The 17,082-nt window shown below is 47.3% G+C and overlaps 1 protein-coding gene across 5 annotated transcripts in view; it reads left to right on the top strand.

The window, feature by feature from the left end:
* The window catches only part of LOC125306613 (sodium bicarbonate cotransporter 3-like), a 63,226-nt gene that overhangs the window by 28,811 nt on the left and 17,333 nt on the right, over positions 1-17,082 (top strand). For all 5 annotated transcript variants that reach the window (XR_007195581.1, XM_048262081.1, XM_048262082.1 and 2 more), the window contains exons 5-12: positions 159-319; positions 1,776-1,964; positions 6,792-6,907; positions 11,799-11,956; positions 12,440-12,527; positions 12,705-12,851; positions 15,315-15,418; positions 16,696-16,870. Coding sequence is in view for 4 of the 5 variants with exons in the window: in XM_048262081.1 (XP_048118038.1) it covers positions 159-319; positions 1,776-1,964; positions 6,792-6,907; positions 11,799-11,956; positions 12,440-12,527; positions 12,705-12,851; positions 15,315-15,418; positions 16,696-16,870 (1,138 nt within the window). In the remaining variant the exon portion in view is untranslated. The remainder of the gene's footprint in view (positions 1-158; positions 320-1,775; positions 1,965-6,791; positions 6,908-11,798; positions 11,957-12,439; positions 12,528-12,704; positions 12,852-15,314; positions 15,419-16,695; positions 16,871-17,082) is intronic.

The following is a 17,082-nucleotide window of genomic DNA, read 5'->3' as shown; positions in this document are numbered from 1 at the left end:
TATGGCGGGTGGTCCTCCAGCTGTGTACATTGCTCTGCACCTGTGTGATTCACAACTATTTTTATGGTGTGTGTGTGTCTGTATGTCTGTCTGTCTGCCTGTACATGTTTTGTGCATATGTGTTTGTGCATATGCTGCGTGTGTGTGTGTGTTGACAGGTGGCTGAAGTTTGAGGAGGACGTGGAGGATGGTGGTGAGAGGTGGAGTAAGCCCTATGTGGCCACCCTCTCCCTGCACAGCCTGTTTGAGCTGCGCTCCTGCATCCTCAACGGCACCGTCATGCTGGACATGAGGGCCAACAGCATCGACGACATTGCAGGTGTGTGTGCGCGTTCTTTACCTGGGATTTAGCCATGAATTTACCATAATGATGGACAGATTGTGTCTGTGTGTGTGTGTGTGTGTGTGTGTGTGTGTGTGTGTGTGTGTGCATGTCTGCACAGCACATCAAACACATCTGGCCCTTGGATGCAGTATGTGCTTTATGTGTGTGTATGCGTGCAACTTCATTATACACAGTATACAAAACACATCTGGAAGTGTGTGTGTGTGTGTGTGTGTGTGCATGTGCCAAATTACCCTGTGCCAGCCTCTAACACCATGATCCCACAAGGACACGCTGCAAGTCAAGAGCTGGGAAGCACCTTATTATGATTAGCTGTTAGCGTTTGATAATCCAGCCTAAGCACCTGCCCCACACTAGGACACAGCAATTACCTCATGAGTTGAAACAGGTGTGGGAGAGCAGGAGAAGAACATGCCCACCGCACCGCTGCACTCTACCCAGTGCATGCTGGATACTATGGATTTACATTACATTTACATGAACAGTACATACTTGCATACTTGCAGGCTCAGACATTGTATTGGAGCAGGCGCCCCGGTTAGTGTGCTAACAAAAGCACACTTCTGGGAGATGATACTACGTCATTAAACATCACACTAGGACATGTAGCACATGTGGCTCCTGATAAAGGCACTCACTTTTGCATACTCGTCATACGGAGCCACACAGCAGGTGCAGGTGTGGCAGCTGCTTTTGGCCGTCCGTGTAAACAGGTGAGACAGAGCACTCAGAGCACAGGAGACGCGGGATGCCATGCGAGCTGGTGAGCTGATAAGAATCAGTGGAGATCACACACAATGCATCCAGTGCGCCAAGGCAATCAGACTCAAGAGACTTAAAGTGAAGGTTTTTATTTTTTGCTTAAACTCTAATGTTCCTCTCACTCTCCTTTATGATGGTGGAAGTGTTAATTGGGAAGATCGAGCCTCTCCACCCCACCAAACGCCCTCTTCTTTTAATAAAATGTATTACAGAAAAGTTACCACATTAGGACAACAGTGGAAAATCAGCAACAACAATAGCATATAGAGACACAAAGGTCTCTCTGTGAAGGCTGGGCGATGCTGTACCTTGACTGTAAAAGCAAAGTGCTAGCAGCCATGCTCAACATTTAGGGGTTGCCTATATTGAGAAGAATGTTGGTTACATTTGTGAAGTACTGTATATCACTCACTCTCAATACAACCATCTACTGACTACAAGATGTAATGTGACAAGTGTAAGTAGATGTGAGTACAGTTTGTGTGTTTGTGTGTATTATGTGTACTGGGTGTGTGGATGTGTGTATGTGTAAAAGCCCACACGTTGATGTAAGTGTGAGAATCCCGTTTTCTCATGTATCCTTACAGTGTGTGTGTGTGTGTGTGTGTGTGTGTGTGTGTGTGTGTGCTGTGTGCGCGTGCGTGCGTGCGTGCGTGCGCGTGTGCAGACATGGTGATTGACAGCATGGTGGCGTCGGGCCAGCTGGACGAGTCTCTGCGGGAGAAGGTGCGGGAGGCCATGCTGAAGCGGCACCACCACCAGAGCGAGAAGAAGCTGAGCAACCGCATCCCCCTGGTGCGCTCCTTCGCCGACATAGGCAAGAAACACTCCGACCCCCACCTGCTTGAGCGCAATGGTGAGCATGCCCCCACCTGCAACCCGCTCTTTTCTTACTCACTTAAAATCAACTTTAAATATACAGTATATAATCTTAAGAATCACTGATTTTTTCTGTTTATTTTTTTATTTTTATTTTCTATTTTTTTATTGGTTATTCACTTCTTCACACTTTGACCATTGTAGAGACCATTCATGTTGAGGTCATTCTGTTTTTTCCCCTTTGCAGCGTTCCTGTTTTTCTCTCTTAACTTTTTCTGGAAGAGGCCCGTTGTTTTTTTATTATTATTATCTTAACCAAGTGGTTTCTTTCTTAACAGTGATGTTTCCAACAGTCCTGCAATCCCCTGCTTGTTTCCTCAGCTTTTATCCTTATCCTAGAAGAAGTCCTCACAAAGACACAACTCTACTGTGTTGTGTGTGTGTGTGTGTGTGTGTGTTTGTCTGTGTGTGGTCATAATCCTAGTTGTAGTCGTAGTCTGGAGCAGCCGAACTAAACTGGTGGTGTGAACGCTCTGTGAAACGGAAGGTGTGAGTTTCACAGAGGGTGTGTGTCAGAGGCTGGCTGGAGAAGGCCACCTGCAGTGTGTGAAGTGAAGCATGGTTGGCCACCGCTTTGGTTACTTGCACGATCAGTAAAGTGGACCATGCTTCTCCTTTTTTCAAGATTGCGTGAAAAAAACAGCCATACAAGTTGCTTCATTCAACTAATGCCTAAGGCCCAAGCCAGCTTGTACAAATTCAGTTACGTACACTGGCACGTGTTGGGGGTGCTTGTATAATGGTGTGTGTGTGTGTGTGTGTGTGTGTGTCTGTGTCTGTCTTATCAGCTGTGTGGCGTGAGTGTGTGTGTGTGTCTATCTGTTATCAGCTGTGTGGCGTGAGTGTGTGTGTGTGTGTCTGTCTGTTATCAGCTGTGTGTGTGTGTGTGTGTGTGTGTGTGTCTGTATTTCACAGGGCTGTGTTGCTTCTTCTTTCTCACCAGCACTTCCTCTCTCACTTGCCCACTCACTTCCCAGCATGCCTCACCAGTGTGACATCATGATGTTGACGGCAAACCATTCATTTTCATCTTTTCTCCACCAACCCCCCCACCCCCCAACCAATTCCATCCTTCTTTCCTGACTCCTCTTTCACTGCTCTCTCTCATCCCTTTCTCTCCCTTGTCATCCTCTTTTCCACTGCACTGGTTCTCTTCTCCTCTCGTCTCCTCTCGTCTCCTCCTCCCCTTCTCCTCCACTACTGCTCTCCTCTGTTCTCATCTCCTCCTCCCCTTCTCTTCCACTACTGCTCTCCTCTGTTCTCATCTCCTCCCCTTCTCCTCCACTACTGCTCTCCTCTGTTCTCATCTCCTCCTCCCCTTCTCTTCCACTACTGCTCTCCTCTGTTCTCATCTCCTCCCCTTCTCTTCCACTACTGCTCTCCTCTGTTCTCATCTCCTCCCCTTCTCCTCCACTACTGCTCTCCTCTGTTCTCATCTCCTCCTCCCTTTTGTCCCTTTCTTTCCATTCCTTTCCTCTCTTCTCTCTCGCCTCTCCTTTCTTCTCCCCTCTCATCTTTAGGGGAGGGTCTCTCCTCCTCCCGCCTGTCTCTGCTGAAGCGCACCTCCTCCATTGGCAGCTACGGCACCCCCCCTCACTCCCGCCGCCCCTCCAAGAAGTCCCGTTTCTCCCTCGGCAGCCGCTCTTCACTTCTCCTCAGTCACCTCACCTCCTCCCCCCACCTCCTCCCTCACCGCCTCCCCCACAGTCACCCCCACAGTCACCCCGACGGCCACCCCCAGAAACACGCCCCCGACCCCCCGCTGCTCCACGCCGGCCCCGCACTTCTCCGGTCCCCCCCTGCTCGGCCCCCAGATCCTGGTTGACCCCGGTGACCAAGCGGGCATTCCTCAGGTGGTGGTCTTCCCACCCGAGGAGGACGAGGAGAAGCGGGACGGGCTCTCCCCCCCGCGCTCAGACCTGCCCCTCATAGAGGAGGGCCCTGTGCCGGACACCGCCCACCTGGCCTGGCTCCTGGCTCCAGCAGAAGGCAAATATCACCCCAGGCAGGGAGTCCATCTGCATGACCACAGACCACTCCTGCCTGCCTGACCCCCTTACACCCCCACCCCAATAACCCCACCGCTCCCTCCCCATCCCCATGCCAGTGTGTAGCCTGGTCTATTCTTGTGTAATGCGTGTGGTTTGTGTGAAGTTGTGTGTGTGTGTGTGTGTGTGTGTGTGTGTGTGTGTGTGTGTGTGTGTGTCTATAAGGTTGTGTCTGCTTTCATATGTTTATGTGTGTGATTGATTTCAAAACCACACTATAACTTTCGTGTAGAGGCATGCATCTTGCCAACGGCTGTGTGTGTGTGTGTGTGTGGGGTAGTGAATGTGAGCCGACTAAATTGCCTCATTTGGCGATCCCACCAGTCTGGTGTGTGAGTGCAGAGATTTGACGGTCTGGAAGTTGCTTACCTGGCTGTCACTGGATACAGGCTTCACACTCCCCTGCGCAGACGGGCACGTGTGTCTAACGTGGCCTCGGTTCGCTTTGATTTAGACGCTGTCCGTTTAAAAATACACTCGAAGAAGAAAAAAAGAACTCTTCTGCTTACTAGACATGGAGTCTGCCATGGGCGAGGGGCAGCGGTCTAGTGCCCGAGGACTTGCTGCTTGTCGGGCGGTGAGAAGGGTGAGAGGTCATCAGGACACGGAGTGTGAGGGAAGGCTTATTTTTAGGGGCTGAGGTGAGTTGGACCCCCCTGCGTGGAGGGTAAGCTGAGCTTTATGAAGCCCAGATTTATGAAGTTGGCTTTTCACAAATCATCTGTTAAGTTCAGCTCAGCGAGCAACTGGAGCCGCTGACCTTTAAAAGTGGTGCGCGTTTACTTAACTGTGGGATAGCGTCATCAGAAATGGGAAGTATACCTTTACAGAGGTGTGTGTGTGTGTGTGTGTGCTAGTTGTCTCACAAACGCATACAAACAAAACTCACACATACAAAGACTGACAGACACACCCACCCAGCAGCACTTGCATTGTGACGTGCTAACTCTGACAGGTGAATTCAGCACCATGTTATACGTCTCTCACCAGCACTTGGCACCTCACTGGTGGGTGCTAATAAAGTGTGTGTGTGTGTGTGTGTGTGCATGTGTGTGTGTGCGCGTGCGTGCGTGAGCTGAACTTGGGAGTGTGAGACTCGTGTTGCACCCCTCTGACACAGTAAGATGAGCCCTTGGGATCAAGGAACCCAGTGATGTCATGGTGTCCAGAGCAGCGTTTTGCAATGTGTGTGTGTGTGTGTGTGTGTTTTGTGTGTGTGTGTGTGTGTGTGTGTGTGTATTTGCGTTGTTGTTTATAAAAGCACAGACTTGATGGAGTGGGAGAAAGTAACTTTTTCTCGTATAATTGTGAAACCTTGTCCTTACTCCTCTCTCTGTGTCTGTGTGTGTGTGTGTGTGTGTGTGATGTGATGATGAACGCAGCTCATGCCATATGCCATATGCCATCTCTCCCAAGTCATTGAATGCTAGACTCCCTGGCCTGAGTGGGGAGATCTGATGAACTCATTGGTGTTCCTTTTCCTCTCGTGGAGTGGGGAGATCTGATGAACTCATTGGTATTCCTTTGCCTCTTGTGGAGTGCCTCTTGAGTCACTGCTCTTGTCTCTAGCCTATTCTGAGGCAGGGGCGCCTGTGTGCAGCAAAATAATCATCTAGAATAATAATGAGATCTGGTAATGCACCTCTGCCCCCTCTCCAACACACAGGCACACAAACACTCACAGAAACACACACACACACAAAACACTCACAGAAACACACACACACACACACACAGACGCACACTCTTTAGCACAGTTGGCTCATCATTGTGAGATTTAGATGTGCGGACATTGGTCTAAGATCTTCTGCCTCAATTCTAATGCGTGTCCCTCCACCATGGCCCCTGATTCTGGGGGCAGTCTCTAATAAACATCGTTGCTTGTTAGACAGGCCATTTTGCCACAAAGCAGAGTGGTGCACTGCATGTTATTAATTTCAGGGTTGATTTATGGCAAACAGACACCATCACATGCTGGCCTTGAAGGCACATTCCCAATACTTGGTGTTTTTTCTGTAATTGGGTTACGAGCACAATTACAATGCCAGTGCTTTGGAAGTTAAGTTGAAGTTGATCAGTGGCTGTACTTTGTCGTGTCGTGTTGTGTGCTGTTGCCATTGTGTCCCCCTGCTCACCCTTGGCTAGAGGGCATTGCGATGGAAAATACCGTCCTGTGTATCAGGACTTTGCTCTTTGTCCCGTGGGTACTGCTGCCCAGCAGTAATTGGCCTAGCGTCGGTATCGGCCAATATCGGCATTGTTGACTGGTGTCAGTCATCGGCAAATTGCATAGCATTTACTGATGGCAGTGGCTGCTATTTTGCAAATCAATTCTGCACTAGTTAAATGTTGTGCTATGTTTTGAATTGGCACATTCAGAGATGGTGCTATGAGGGGATGGAAGGCTTGGAAAGATTCATTTTTGTTTCTCTGCCAATAAAAGGCATAATTAACAACAAAAACAAAGTAAATAAACAAATACAAATATATTGGTATCAACATCTGTTATTGGGCAAATTGTTATTTTAAACATTGTTATCTGTATCAGTCCAGAATTCCACAATAGGTGCATCCCTACTTGTTAGTTTGCATGTCGGCAGCCTTGCACTGTAAGTGTGCGTGGCCACAGGGTCTTACTGATGTGTACACAGCATGGCATGCATAGGCCAGAAAACCACCTCTGTTTCAGATGTTTTCATAATCACTGATTGGTTCTTTTCCCCCTCCCCTCCGCCACCCCACTCTACTCTTGGCAGGACTGCTGGCGTCCCCACAGTCGGCCCCTGGGAGCCTGGAGAACAGCAAGCCCAGCGAGGGCCGCATCAACGGAGCAGGGGGCAGCCGTGAGAACAGCACGGTGGACTTCAGCAAGGTGACCCCTCCGCTGCGGCACTCCTTTTCTGTCTCGCTCGCTCTCTCAAAAGGGCTCTTTGTGTTTCCAGCCATCCATTATTATCCATTATCCCAGATATGCAAGCAAGCACACGTACCTCTACACACACACACACACACACACACACACACACACACACACACACACACATGTAAACCCTATCCTTCTTTGGCCACAGTTGCATTGTTCTAAAGCAGGGGTTTTCAACTGATTGTGAACCAGGGACCACCATTCTGGCTAATTACATAACCCCAGGACCACCATTGAATAAAAACACTGATTCCCACATTGCAACTACATAACTGAATCCATGGTCAGGGTCCACCAGCAATGTCCTCACAGAACCACAAGTGGGCCGCGGACCACTGGTTTAAACCCCTGATCTAAAGCCAATGCATGTCTACACCGTGGTGAAATCAGCACTCCCTTTGATCTTTTTGGTTAATGTTTCCCATCCCTGAAGTCTACATCTTCCCCTGTCCATCCCTGAAGTCTACATCTTCCCCTGTCCATCCCTGAAGTCTACATCTTCCCCTGCCCTTCTTTGTCTGCTGCCACTAGACCCCCCCAAACAAATTGCTGTTAATCAGAGCAGACCCCTGTTTATATGTGATGTGTTATTCTATTCTCCACAAACCACAGCAACCCCACACACACACACACGTAAAACCCTATCCTTCTTTGGCCACAGTTGCATTGTTCTAAAGCAGGGGTTTTCAACTGATTGTGAACCAGGGACCACCATTCTGGCTAATTACATAACCCCAGGACCACCATTGAATAAAAACACTGATTCCCACATTGCAACTACATAACTGAATCCATGGTCAGGGTCCACCAGCAATGTCCTCACAGAACCACAAGTGGGCCGCGGACCACTGGTTTAAACCCCTGATCTAAAGCCAATGCATGTCTACACCGTGATGAAATCAGCACTCCCTTTGATCTTTTTGGTTAATGTTTCCCATCCCTGAAGTCTACATCTTCCCCTGTCCATCCCTGAAGTCTACATCTTCCCCTGTCCATCCCTGAAGTCTACATCTTCCCCTGCCCTTCTTTGTCTGCTGCCACTAGACCCCCCAAACAAATTGCTTTAATCCAGACCCCCTATTCTCCACAAACCACAGCAACCCCTATACTCACCCAACCACATCCACATTCACACATCCTCTTTAGTAACACTAAAGATTACTCAGAAAGCCACAGAAACCTCTACACATCTCCTGTTTAGTTGTCTCTAAGCAATCTTCATTTTCTTCCCCGTTTTTGTTCGGGTGTTTCAGATGTCTTGCAAGGGCTTGGTAAGCATTTTGACCGAGACATGTGATGGTGTCTCAATCCACAGTCAGAGCGGTTGGAAGGCCACAGAAATGCAGGCTGTCTTCAGAAGAGAGAGCCGTATGTGACGTTCGCTACCATTAGTTGCCAGAAACTTTTTTTATTTTTTATACTTCCAAAGTCTTCACTGTAGTGTACACACACACACACACACACACACACACACACACACACACACACACACACACAAACTGACATTTTCTTGTTACTTTTTTTTCAAAGCCACACAAGTTCTGTCAGGTCCCCGTTAATCCTGTCAGGAGTTGGTCAGCGGTCAAAGCGTTCAGCTGCAGCAGGTCTCGCTGTCAACTGGCCTGCTCTCCTCTGGCATAGACAACTATAATCCTAGACTGTTGAGGTGCAGTACAATACAACACACACTGTTTCTTCTCTTTCACAGAAGTGGACAAGCACATGTCAGCATGTGGAAGCAACCCCCGGTGCTGTGCATTGGAGAGGATAACAATCGACAGATGTAGACAGAACACACAGTCACTGATCACTAGGGGTGTGAATCTCTCATGTAAAAGACGATGCGATTCGCATCTAGATTCATGGGCACGATTCGATACAAGAAAAGATACATGTTCATAAAAAACGATTCAGTACGATTCGATGCGATTCGATTCGATGCAATTCGGTGCAGTTCAAGAATGAAAAGCATTCTGAAAGATTTTTTTATCATTTGCTTAAGGTGCACATTCATTTTATATTATCAATTATCATGGTCATGGTTGTCAATTAGGCAAAAAAAATGTGTGAATATGATTATCTAAACTGAGATTTGTATCATATACTGTATTGAAAATGAAAAAAGAATAGTCTACATTTCAGTCAAATACAGCAGCCAAATACAACATAAAAATAAATTTTTAGAGACTAGATTTTATAGTTATATCTGATTGCTTTCAAGGAGCTGTAGCCTATTGTTGAGGTTAGACAATACCGAAATAAAATAAAACAGTGCTTAAGACACTCTTGGCCTTTTCTCATATAGCCTACAAGAATAAAATAGGCCTACATGTCAATGAACTCTCTGGGCTTAGGAACATTAAGGAAATCCCTTTATCAAACGTAAGGCTACTCTACAGACTATCATTGCTTTTTAGGAATGCTATAGTAAGTGTTTAATTTCGTGCTGGACTTTGAAAAACAAAACAGTATTGTCAACAATTGTCAAACAAACGACCGAGTGCGAGTTGTCATGTGCTTAAGTTGCAGTAGATGTATGGGTAATGAGGTCCTTTGACAACTTTGGGCAATGAATGTAGCCAAAAACGAACTGCATTACCCACAAATCCATGCCACGTGTAGCTTCAAAACAGGAAGTGGGATGAACGCGCTGCTGGCAACCTAAATGAGAGTCTGAGCGAGCAGAAAAGGTTGTGAACCGATTCGTAACAAGTAAATCGATATAGCGACCGGTTCATTTCAGTTTTATTCCGATACGGGGCTTCACGTATCGATGTAGTCGTATCTTACACGTTAAAAACGGATACCGATACGTATTGGTTAATCTTTACACCCCTACTGATCACCCTTTTGTTTACAAGTTTAAGATGTTAAATGTTGGTGTTTGTGATGGTAAACAAACATTACACATGCATTAATATTTATGTTTAGCCAGCAGTCCCTCCCTCACTTTTATTGAAAGTAACTACTGTAGTGTACAGTACAGTGTACCAGCAGTGTTTTCGGTGAGGAGACCCTTTTATGCTGGCGGTGCAATATTGAACCTGTTGAGCTAAAAGTTTCACTTGTTCTTCAGCCCTTTACAGAAGAGGAGTGCACTCTGGGGGCTTGAGATCTGTCTAGGGGGTAGTAGATTGAGACATGTGGAATCAGATTGAGTGCCAACATTCCTTATGATGCCTCTTGTGTTGTCTGGTTTCGTGCTGCTCCATCTTGACCACCACCTGCACCAGAAATGCCACCCGTCGTTTCACTGTAGTTGTGGTGCCCTTGGTGGGAGCTCTGGAAGGCCAACCGTAAGTCTCTCTGTTGCCCTGACTCCAGTCTGGGTTCTCGTTGGTCGTTGGTCAGTGTCGTTTTGTGGAAGCTGCCCTGTGACTGTGACATCCTGTTGTGGAGCCCTGTGGTTGTGATTGGCCTTTAATGACTGTGGTTGCCTGAAAGTGTTTCGTGGCATGGCTGCTGTGTGTTAGGCCTCGGTGTTGTAATCTTGTGTCTGGAACCTGTGAGAACCTTAAGACCCAAAGCCACCATGGAGCTTTGTGGATTTTTTTATAACCCGAGATTTCCTATCTGTGTGTGTGTGTGATGTGATCTTATGTTGTCGTTGTGCTTTTGTTTGTTGGCACACTCGGTTTTGTGTAACCGTGTTTGGTGTTTGGATTTGAAAGTCCCAGCGTGCGCCCCATGTGAGTCAGGATGGAGGAGTCATCTCAAGTAGCTGTCAGAGAAGAGAAATGGCCGTCCCTGGAGTCTGAGAAGAACTCCTGGAGGTGTTGAAGGACAATATTTGTTATTATTCCAGTAACCAACTCTGAGGTCCAGGGAAGGGCCATCGGGTGTGGTCCACAGCTTAGACCCAGGAGTTCCCACGGGTGCAGATCCAGGTTAGCTGAGCGGGACTCGCAGGGAGGAAAACATGACCAGGTGTGGAGGCAGTGTTGTACCCGTATCCCTGTGTGTGGCACACAGCTTGAGCCAGAGTATCAGTTGGCTGTCTGATAACATTGGTTCTCCACCGCAGTGGACCCCCATGCTCCCGCTCAACACCAGCTGGACCAGATCAGGGCCCCAAATTATTTATTTCTCTCTCTCTCTCTCTCTCATTGTCTCTGCCTTACACTGATCTGCCTTACACTGCCTGATCGAGTGATTGTGCTTTCAGATTGTTTGTCATAGTTGTGCAATCACTGCCCCGAGGTCCTGGGTGTGAAACGAGTGTCGTAAGTGTTGTGCGAGCATGCTCTGTGGTGTTCCACAAGCTCTTGCCATAACAAAGGGAGTTCACGTGCCCAGTGCTCTCAAGTGCAATAACAAGTTTGCTCTGGGATGCCTTTTTGATGTTGTTGTTGTTATTGTTGTTATTCTTTTGCTGCACACACACACACACACACACACACACACACACACACACACACACACACCACACCATAGTGCTGCAGAGAGTACCGTAAACCTGGCTCCTGCCCCACCTTGGCAGTAGAGGTGGGCCTCCTGTCCAACTCTTCCTCTGTAGTTGTGCCGCTGCCAGATGGGCTGCTTCAGCCTGCCAACATAGCAGCACGAGGGGGAGAGTGCCAGGGCCCGCTGGCCCAGTGTGGAGACGCACAGCATTCCTCTTCAGATTCTTTCTACTAGCAACCCTCCTCCTCAACCCCTCCCAGGCTGTTTGTTTGTTGTTGTTGTTGACGGGACAGCGCATAACTAGAATATCTGCGGGGTATTCCAAGTACGTGGTTTAGTGACACAAACCTGGGTAAGTAAGACCACAGTGGGGACTGTATATACACACAGGGGACTCACTCTCAATGTCCCCCCCCCCCCCCCCCCCCCTCCGTAGGTGGACATGCACTTCATGAAGAAGATCCCTCCTGGGGCCGAGGCCTCCAACGTGCTGGTGGGGGAGGTGGACTTCCTGGAGCGGCCCATCATCGCTTTCTTGCGGTTATCCCCAGCCGTGCTGCTCACAGGCCTCACCGAGGTCCCAGTGCCCACCAGGTATCTCACACAGACACACACACACACATTCACACGCACACACACACACGCGCACACACACACACACACACACACACACACACACAAACACACAAACAAACTCAGCAACCAAGCCTCTGCAGGTCACAGAAAGATGCACTCTATTTAAACCACAGTTTCTGCACATCCCCTTATAAGGTTTAAAGGTGTGAAGTTTGAACTCCACTCCATACAAACAAACACACACACACACACACACACACACACACACGCACACCTCTGTTCTTCGTATTATAAATCACTAACAAACTGCTCCATCCCTGGAGCATACTTACTTGACCATGTGCTTTATGCAACTGCATTTGTTGGCTTTAATCTGATAGCATCTTTATTATTAGCCTGAGTGCAGTACTTAGTGCTGTGTGCACAGGGAGTAGACCCATGCTGTGCCCATGGGCAGACGGAATGGTGTGTTTATGCGGTTGGCGTGTGCTCTATGGGCAGGTTCCTGTTTCTGCTGCTCGGTCCTTTTGGAAAAGGGCCCCAATACCACGAGATCGGCCGCTCCATAGCCACCCTAATGACTGATGAGGTACGAATGTCTCTCTCCTCCTCAGGCTAGGTTTTAACAAAGCAAAATGGTTGCCCTCTTGCTGTACCATGTTAAATCTTTTATGTGTGTGTGTGTGTGTGTGTGTGTGTCATTACATCAACATAATCTTACACTCCCTTACACTTACACAATGTCTTCCACCCCTTCTGTGGGCAGATTTTCCATGATGTAGCTTATAAAGCCAAAGATCGTAATGACCTCCTGTCGGGCATCGATGAGTTCCTGGACCAGGTGACTGTGCTGCCCCCAGGAGAGTGGGACCCCACTATCCGCATCGAGCCACCGAAGAGCGTCCCGTCTCAGGTAGGGGAAGCAGCCCTATCTTTCCCCCCACTTTCCCTGTCCCTTAGAACATGTGGCAATAAGTGGTAAAAGTCCCATTGTAGCTAAAGGACATCATTTGATTATCATCAATCATTTCATAACCTGTAGAAGTTATTAAACCCAAGTATCTCACAGAGAGGAGTTGTTAGCCTGACCAGCCAGACCCACATTAAAATGTAGGGTCTGGGCACTCACCGTTGGCAGTGCTCAGTCCGAGGGGTGGGATAATTGGTAGTCTTTCAAATTCCCTCTGCACGCAATAGGACAGCTCTATGAGTCTCATACGTTTTCCCACCAGCGGAGCTAGTTGGCTAGTTCAAACTTTTGCCAACTTAAAAAAAGCTTAACTCGTGTCACGCTGCTCGCCAACAGCAACATCCATCTTCTTTGTTTTCAAGTAGCAAAGAATTCACGCCAAACCGTTGCAACTCTGCTATCAATCATTATGTTAAGCCCGCCTAACGTCTCTATACACGATTTGATTGGCCTGATAGAAGTTTGATTTTTCCAGCTCACAAGCCAACGGAGAGTTGCTATACTAGCCCTGGCAGCAAATGTAATTTGCTGCCGCTAGGGTGCGTCTAGATTTCTAGGCTAAAGAGCTGTAGAAACAGATTGTAATTGCCAGTTTGTTTAAGGTTAGAAGTCCACAATTGTGGAAAAATACTGTTGATAAGCTCCTAACACACTGAACAGACTGCTAGAAAACAGTGAGGAGCAATTCTCTCATTTTGACCAAAATGAAATGCGGACACTACCTTCATTGCATACAAGGTCCTCTGTGTCATTAGAAAATGTACTGGGTTAGCATGGGGTAAGCATAATCATATGTGAATATTAACGACATGCATATACAGGTGGGTCTCAAAAAAATTAGAATATCGTGGAAATAATTTATTTTTGATGATTAGGGCTTACGGCTCATGAAAACGAAAAATCAGTATCTCAAAATATTAAAATAAATAGGTCATAATACAGAAATGTTGACCTTTTGAAAATAAATTAACTTAATCTGACTAATCTAAAATAGTTAATTTATACACTCAATACTTGGTCGGGCTGCTTTTGCACAAATTACTGCATCAATGTGGCATGGTATGGAGGCAATCAGCCTGTGGCACTGCTGAGGTGTTGGTATGGAGCTGATGGAAGTCCAGGTTGCTTTGATAGCGGCCTTAAGGTCGTCTGTATTGTTGGTTCTGGTGCCTCTCATTTTCCTCTTGACAATAAACCATAGATTCTCTATGGGGTTCAGGTCAGATGAGTTGTCTGGCCAATTAAGCACAGTAATACCATTGTAAGCAAACCAGTTACTAGCAGTTTTGACACTGTGGCATCTCCATAAAGCTTGTCAGCAGATGGAAGCATGAAGTGCTCTAAAATATCCTGGTAGAAGGCTGCGTTGTGTGGACGCTGGACTTGATAAAACACAGTGGACCAACACCAACAGATGACATGGCACCCCAAATCATCACTGACTGTGGAGACATCAAACTGGACTTCAAGCAACTTGGATTCTGTGCCTCTCCACTCTTCCTCCAGACTCTTGAGACATTGATTGGACCTTGATATTCAAATGAAATGCAAATTCTGTTTTTATGTGAAAAGAGGAGTTTGGACCACTGAGCAACGGTCCAGTTCTGTCTATTTTTAGCCCAGGTAAGACGCTCTAACCTGGTCTCTGATTCAGGAGTGGCTTGACAATAGGAATGTGGCACTTGTAGCCCATTTCACGTCTGTGCGTGGTGGCTCTTGAAGCAGACTCCAGCCTCAGTCCACTCCTTCTGAAGTTCCCCCAAGTTCTTGAATCGGCTTTGCTTGACAATTCTCTTAAGGTTGCGGTCATCCTTTTTGCCTGTACACCTTTTCCTACAAGTTTCCATGAAAGTGCTTTGATACAGCACTCTGTGAACAGACTGCCCTTTCAGCAATGACCACCTTTGCCTCGTGAAGGGTGTCAATGAGAGCGTAAAATATTTATTTTAATATTTTGAGAAATAGATTTTTGATTTTCATGAGCTGTAAGCCATAATAATCTACACTAAAACAAATAAATGGCTTGAAATATTTCGCTCTATATGTAATGAATATAGAATATGATTCCATTTTTTAAATAAATTAGGGGGGGGAATGAACTTTTTCACAATGTTCTAATTGTTTGAGACCCACCTGTAAGTGGAGTATAATAAAAAAAAAAAAACAATTTAATAGGAAGCTCATGTAGCATGGCCCTAATCACAGCCTTGATTGAAGCAGAAAATGTGATCTGATGCAGACTCTGCCTTTTAATGATGATGATCCAGGAAACTTGATACAGGAAAACAGGGCACCAGAGCCGAAGACAGAGTTAAGATAATTTAATTTAGGCAGAACCAAACTGGAAGTGCCAAAACCATCTGGCGTGTTTGCCCACCTGACTGTGCCCTCCTGTGCTGCCCACAGGAGAAGAGGAAGATGCCCTCCATGCCCAACGGCTCCGCTCACACGTCGGACACTGTGAAAGAGGAGGAACACGAGGCTGGGCCGGAGCTCCAGAGAACAGGGAGGTAAGGGATGAATGTGCACACGCACACACACACGCGCGCACACACACACACACACACACACACACACAAGGAAAAAGGCAGACGGACAGACAAGTAGACACTTTCCACAGAATTCCCACAGAATCACACTCATACTTTGGAGTGTGTCACATCCACGCAGGCTGAACTCATCTGACCCTATTATTGTACAAGATGCGAAGTGCTGAGTGCGTGTGTGTGTGTGCAGCAGATTGTGGATTTCCTCTAAGTCTCTTTTGATGAAGGAGAGCTGCTGCAGACATGAGAGGCCCCTTATTAAAGCAGCATTAGAGATTTGGGGGGGGTGGGGGTTTGGTGAGGTGGTGTGTTTTGGGGCGGTGTGGTCCTTGGTTTCTGTAATGGCGCAAATTTTTAAAAAGGCTTTCATGTCCCCTTGTGTTAAATTAAGGAGGTATATTTAGCCGGAGCAGGCACACTTTGATGTGAGCTTAAAATCCGCATGAAAGCCCATTGTGCCTGAGAAGCAGGCCATTTAAGGGGGTTTAAGGAGGAGAGGAGCAGATGCGCTGGGCCCTGCACATCTGGAGAGCAGGGGAGAGAGCGAGGGAGAGGGGAGGGGGTCAGATAGAGGCAGATACGGGGTCTTGGGATAAACATTATAAGTGGTTGCAGTGTGACGACTCCACAGGTGTTTTTGTAATGACAGTTTTACAAAATTTCAGCTCAATTTTGTCATAGCCGACAAATTTCCAGTGTGGTGACCGAATATGAAAAGTCGGGAACAACACCGAAGGAGGAACGCGTCTTGTAATGTGACCTATTCAACAAGCAGCGAGTTATTGTCTGCGATGTTCCACGACCAAAAGACTAGCAATTTTTGGGGAATCTTTACGACTCCCTTGTTGACACTGCCACTATGACGACGCACGATGAGGAGGCTACGATAGATAGGCTACATGATCTTATAATGTGGCCAATCTTCCGACCAATAGGCAGCAATAATTTGTGGTTCTCTGATCGCCTAGTCTGATATGGTCAATCTCAAAAGACCATCGTGGAAGACAAAAAAATTGTGTAATCTGCATAAGCCATAAAAGGCAACAGGAAAACGATTCTCAGGAGCACTGAAGTGGGCTGGTGGTGGTATAACAATTAGAGATTGATTTATTATCATTTGCAATCCTCCTCTTCTCTCCCTTTTCTTTGCCCATTCCTCTCCTTACCTGTCCACCTCTTTCTCTTTACACCCCCCCCCCTCGGTCTCTGTGGCACTCCATCTCCTCTCTCTTCTTTCTCAGGATATTCGGCGGGCTGGTGCGGGACGTGCGGCGGAAGGCTCCATTCTACTGGAGCGACGTGCGTGACGCTCTGAGCCTGCAGTGCCTGGCCTCCATCCTCTTCCTGTACTGCGCCTGCATGTCGCCCGTCATCACTTTCGGGGGCCTGCTGGGGGAGGCCACCAAGGGCAACATTGTGAGTTTAACCCCCCCCAACCCCCCCACCCCTAAATCCCACCAGCCTTTCATGACCATTCATACTCATTGTCTGGAGAATAATTAGGAATGTCTCCGTTTCGTTCTCTACTCTTCACAACCCCCCTGTCTCTCCCTCTCTTTATCATTATGGATTTAGCTTTGAATCTCTCTCCTTCTCTCTCTTCCTCTCTCTTTCTCTCTTCCTCTCTC

Source organism: Alosa alosa, chromosome 13, assembly GCF_017589495.1.
Source record: "Alosa alosa isolate M-15738 ecotype Scorff River chromosome 13, AALO_Geno_1.1, whole genome shotgun sequence".
NCBI classification, from domain to species: domain Eukaryota; kingdom Metazoa; phylum Chordata; class Actinopteri; order Clupeiformes; family Clupeidae; genus Alosa; species Alosa alosa.
The sequence above is the reverse complement of the archived record's forward strand: the minus strand, read 5'-3'. Positions and strand labels throughout refer to the sequence as shown.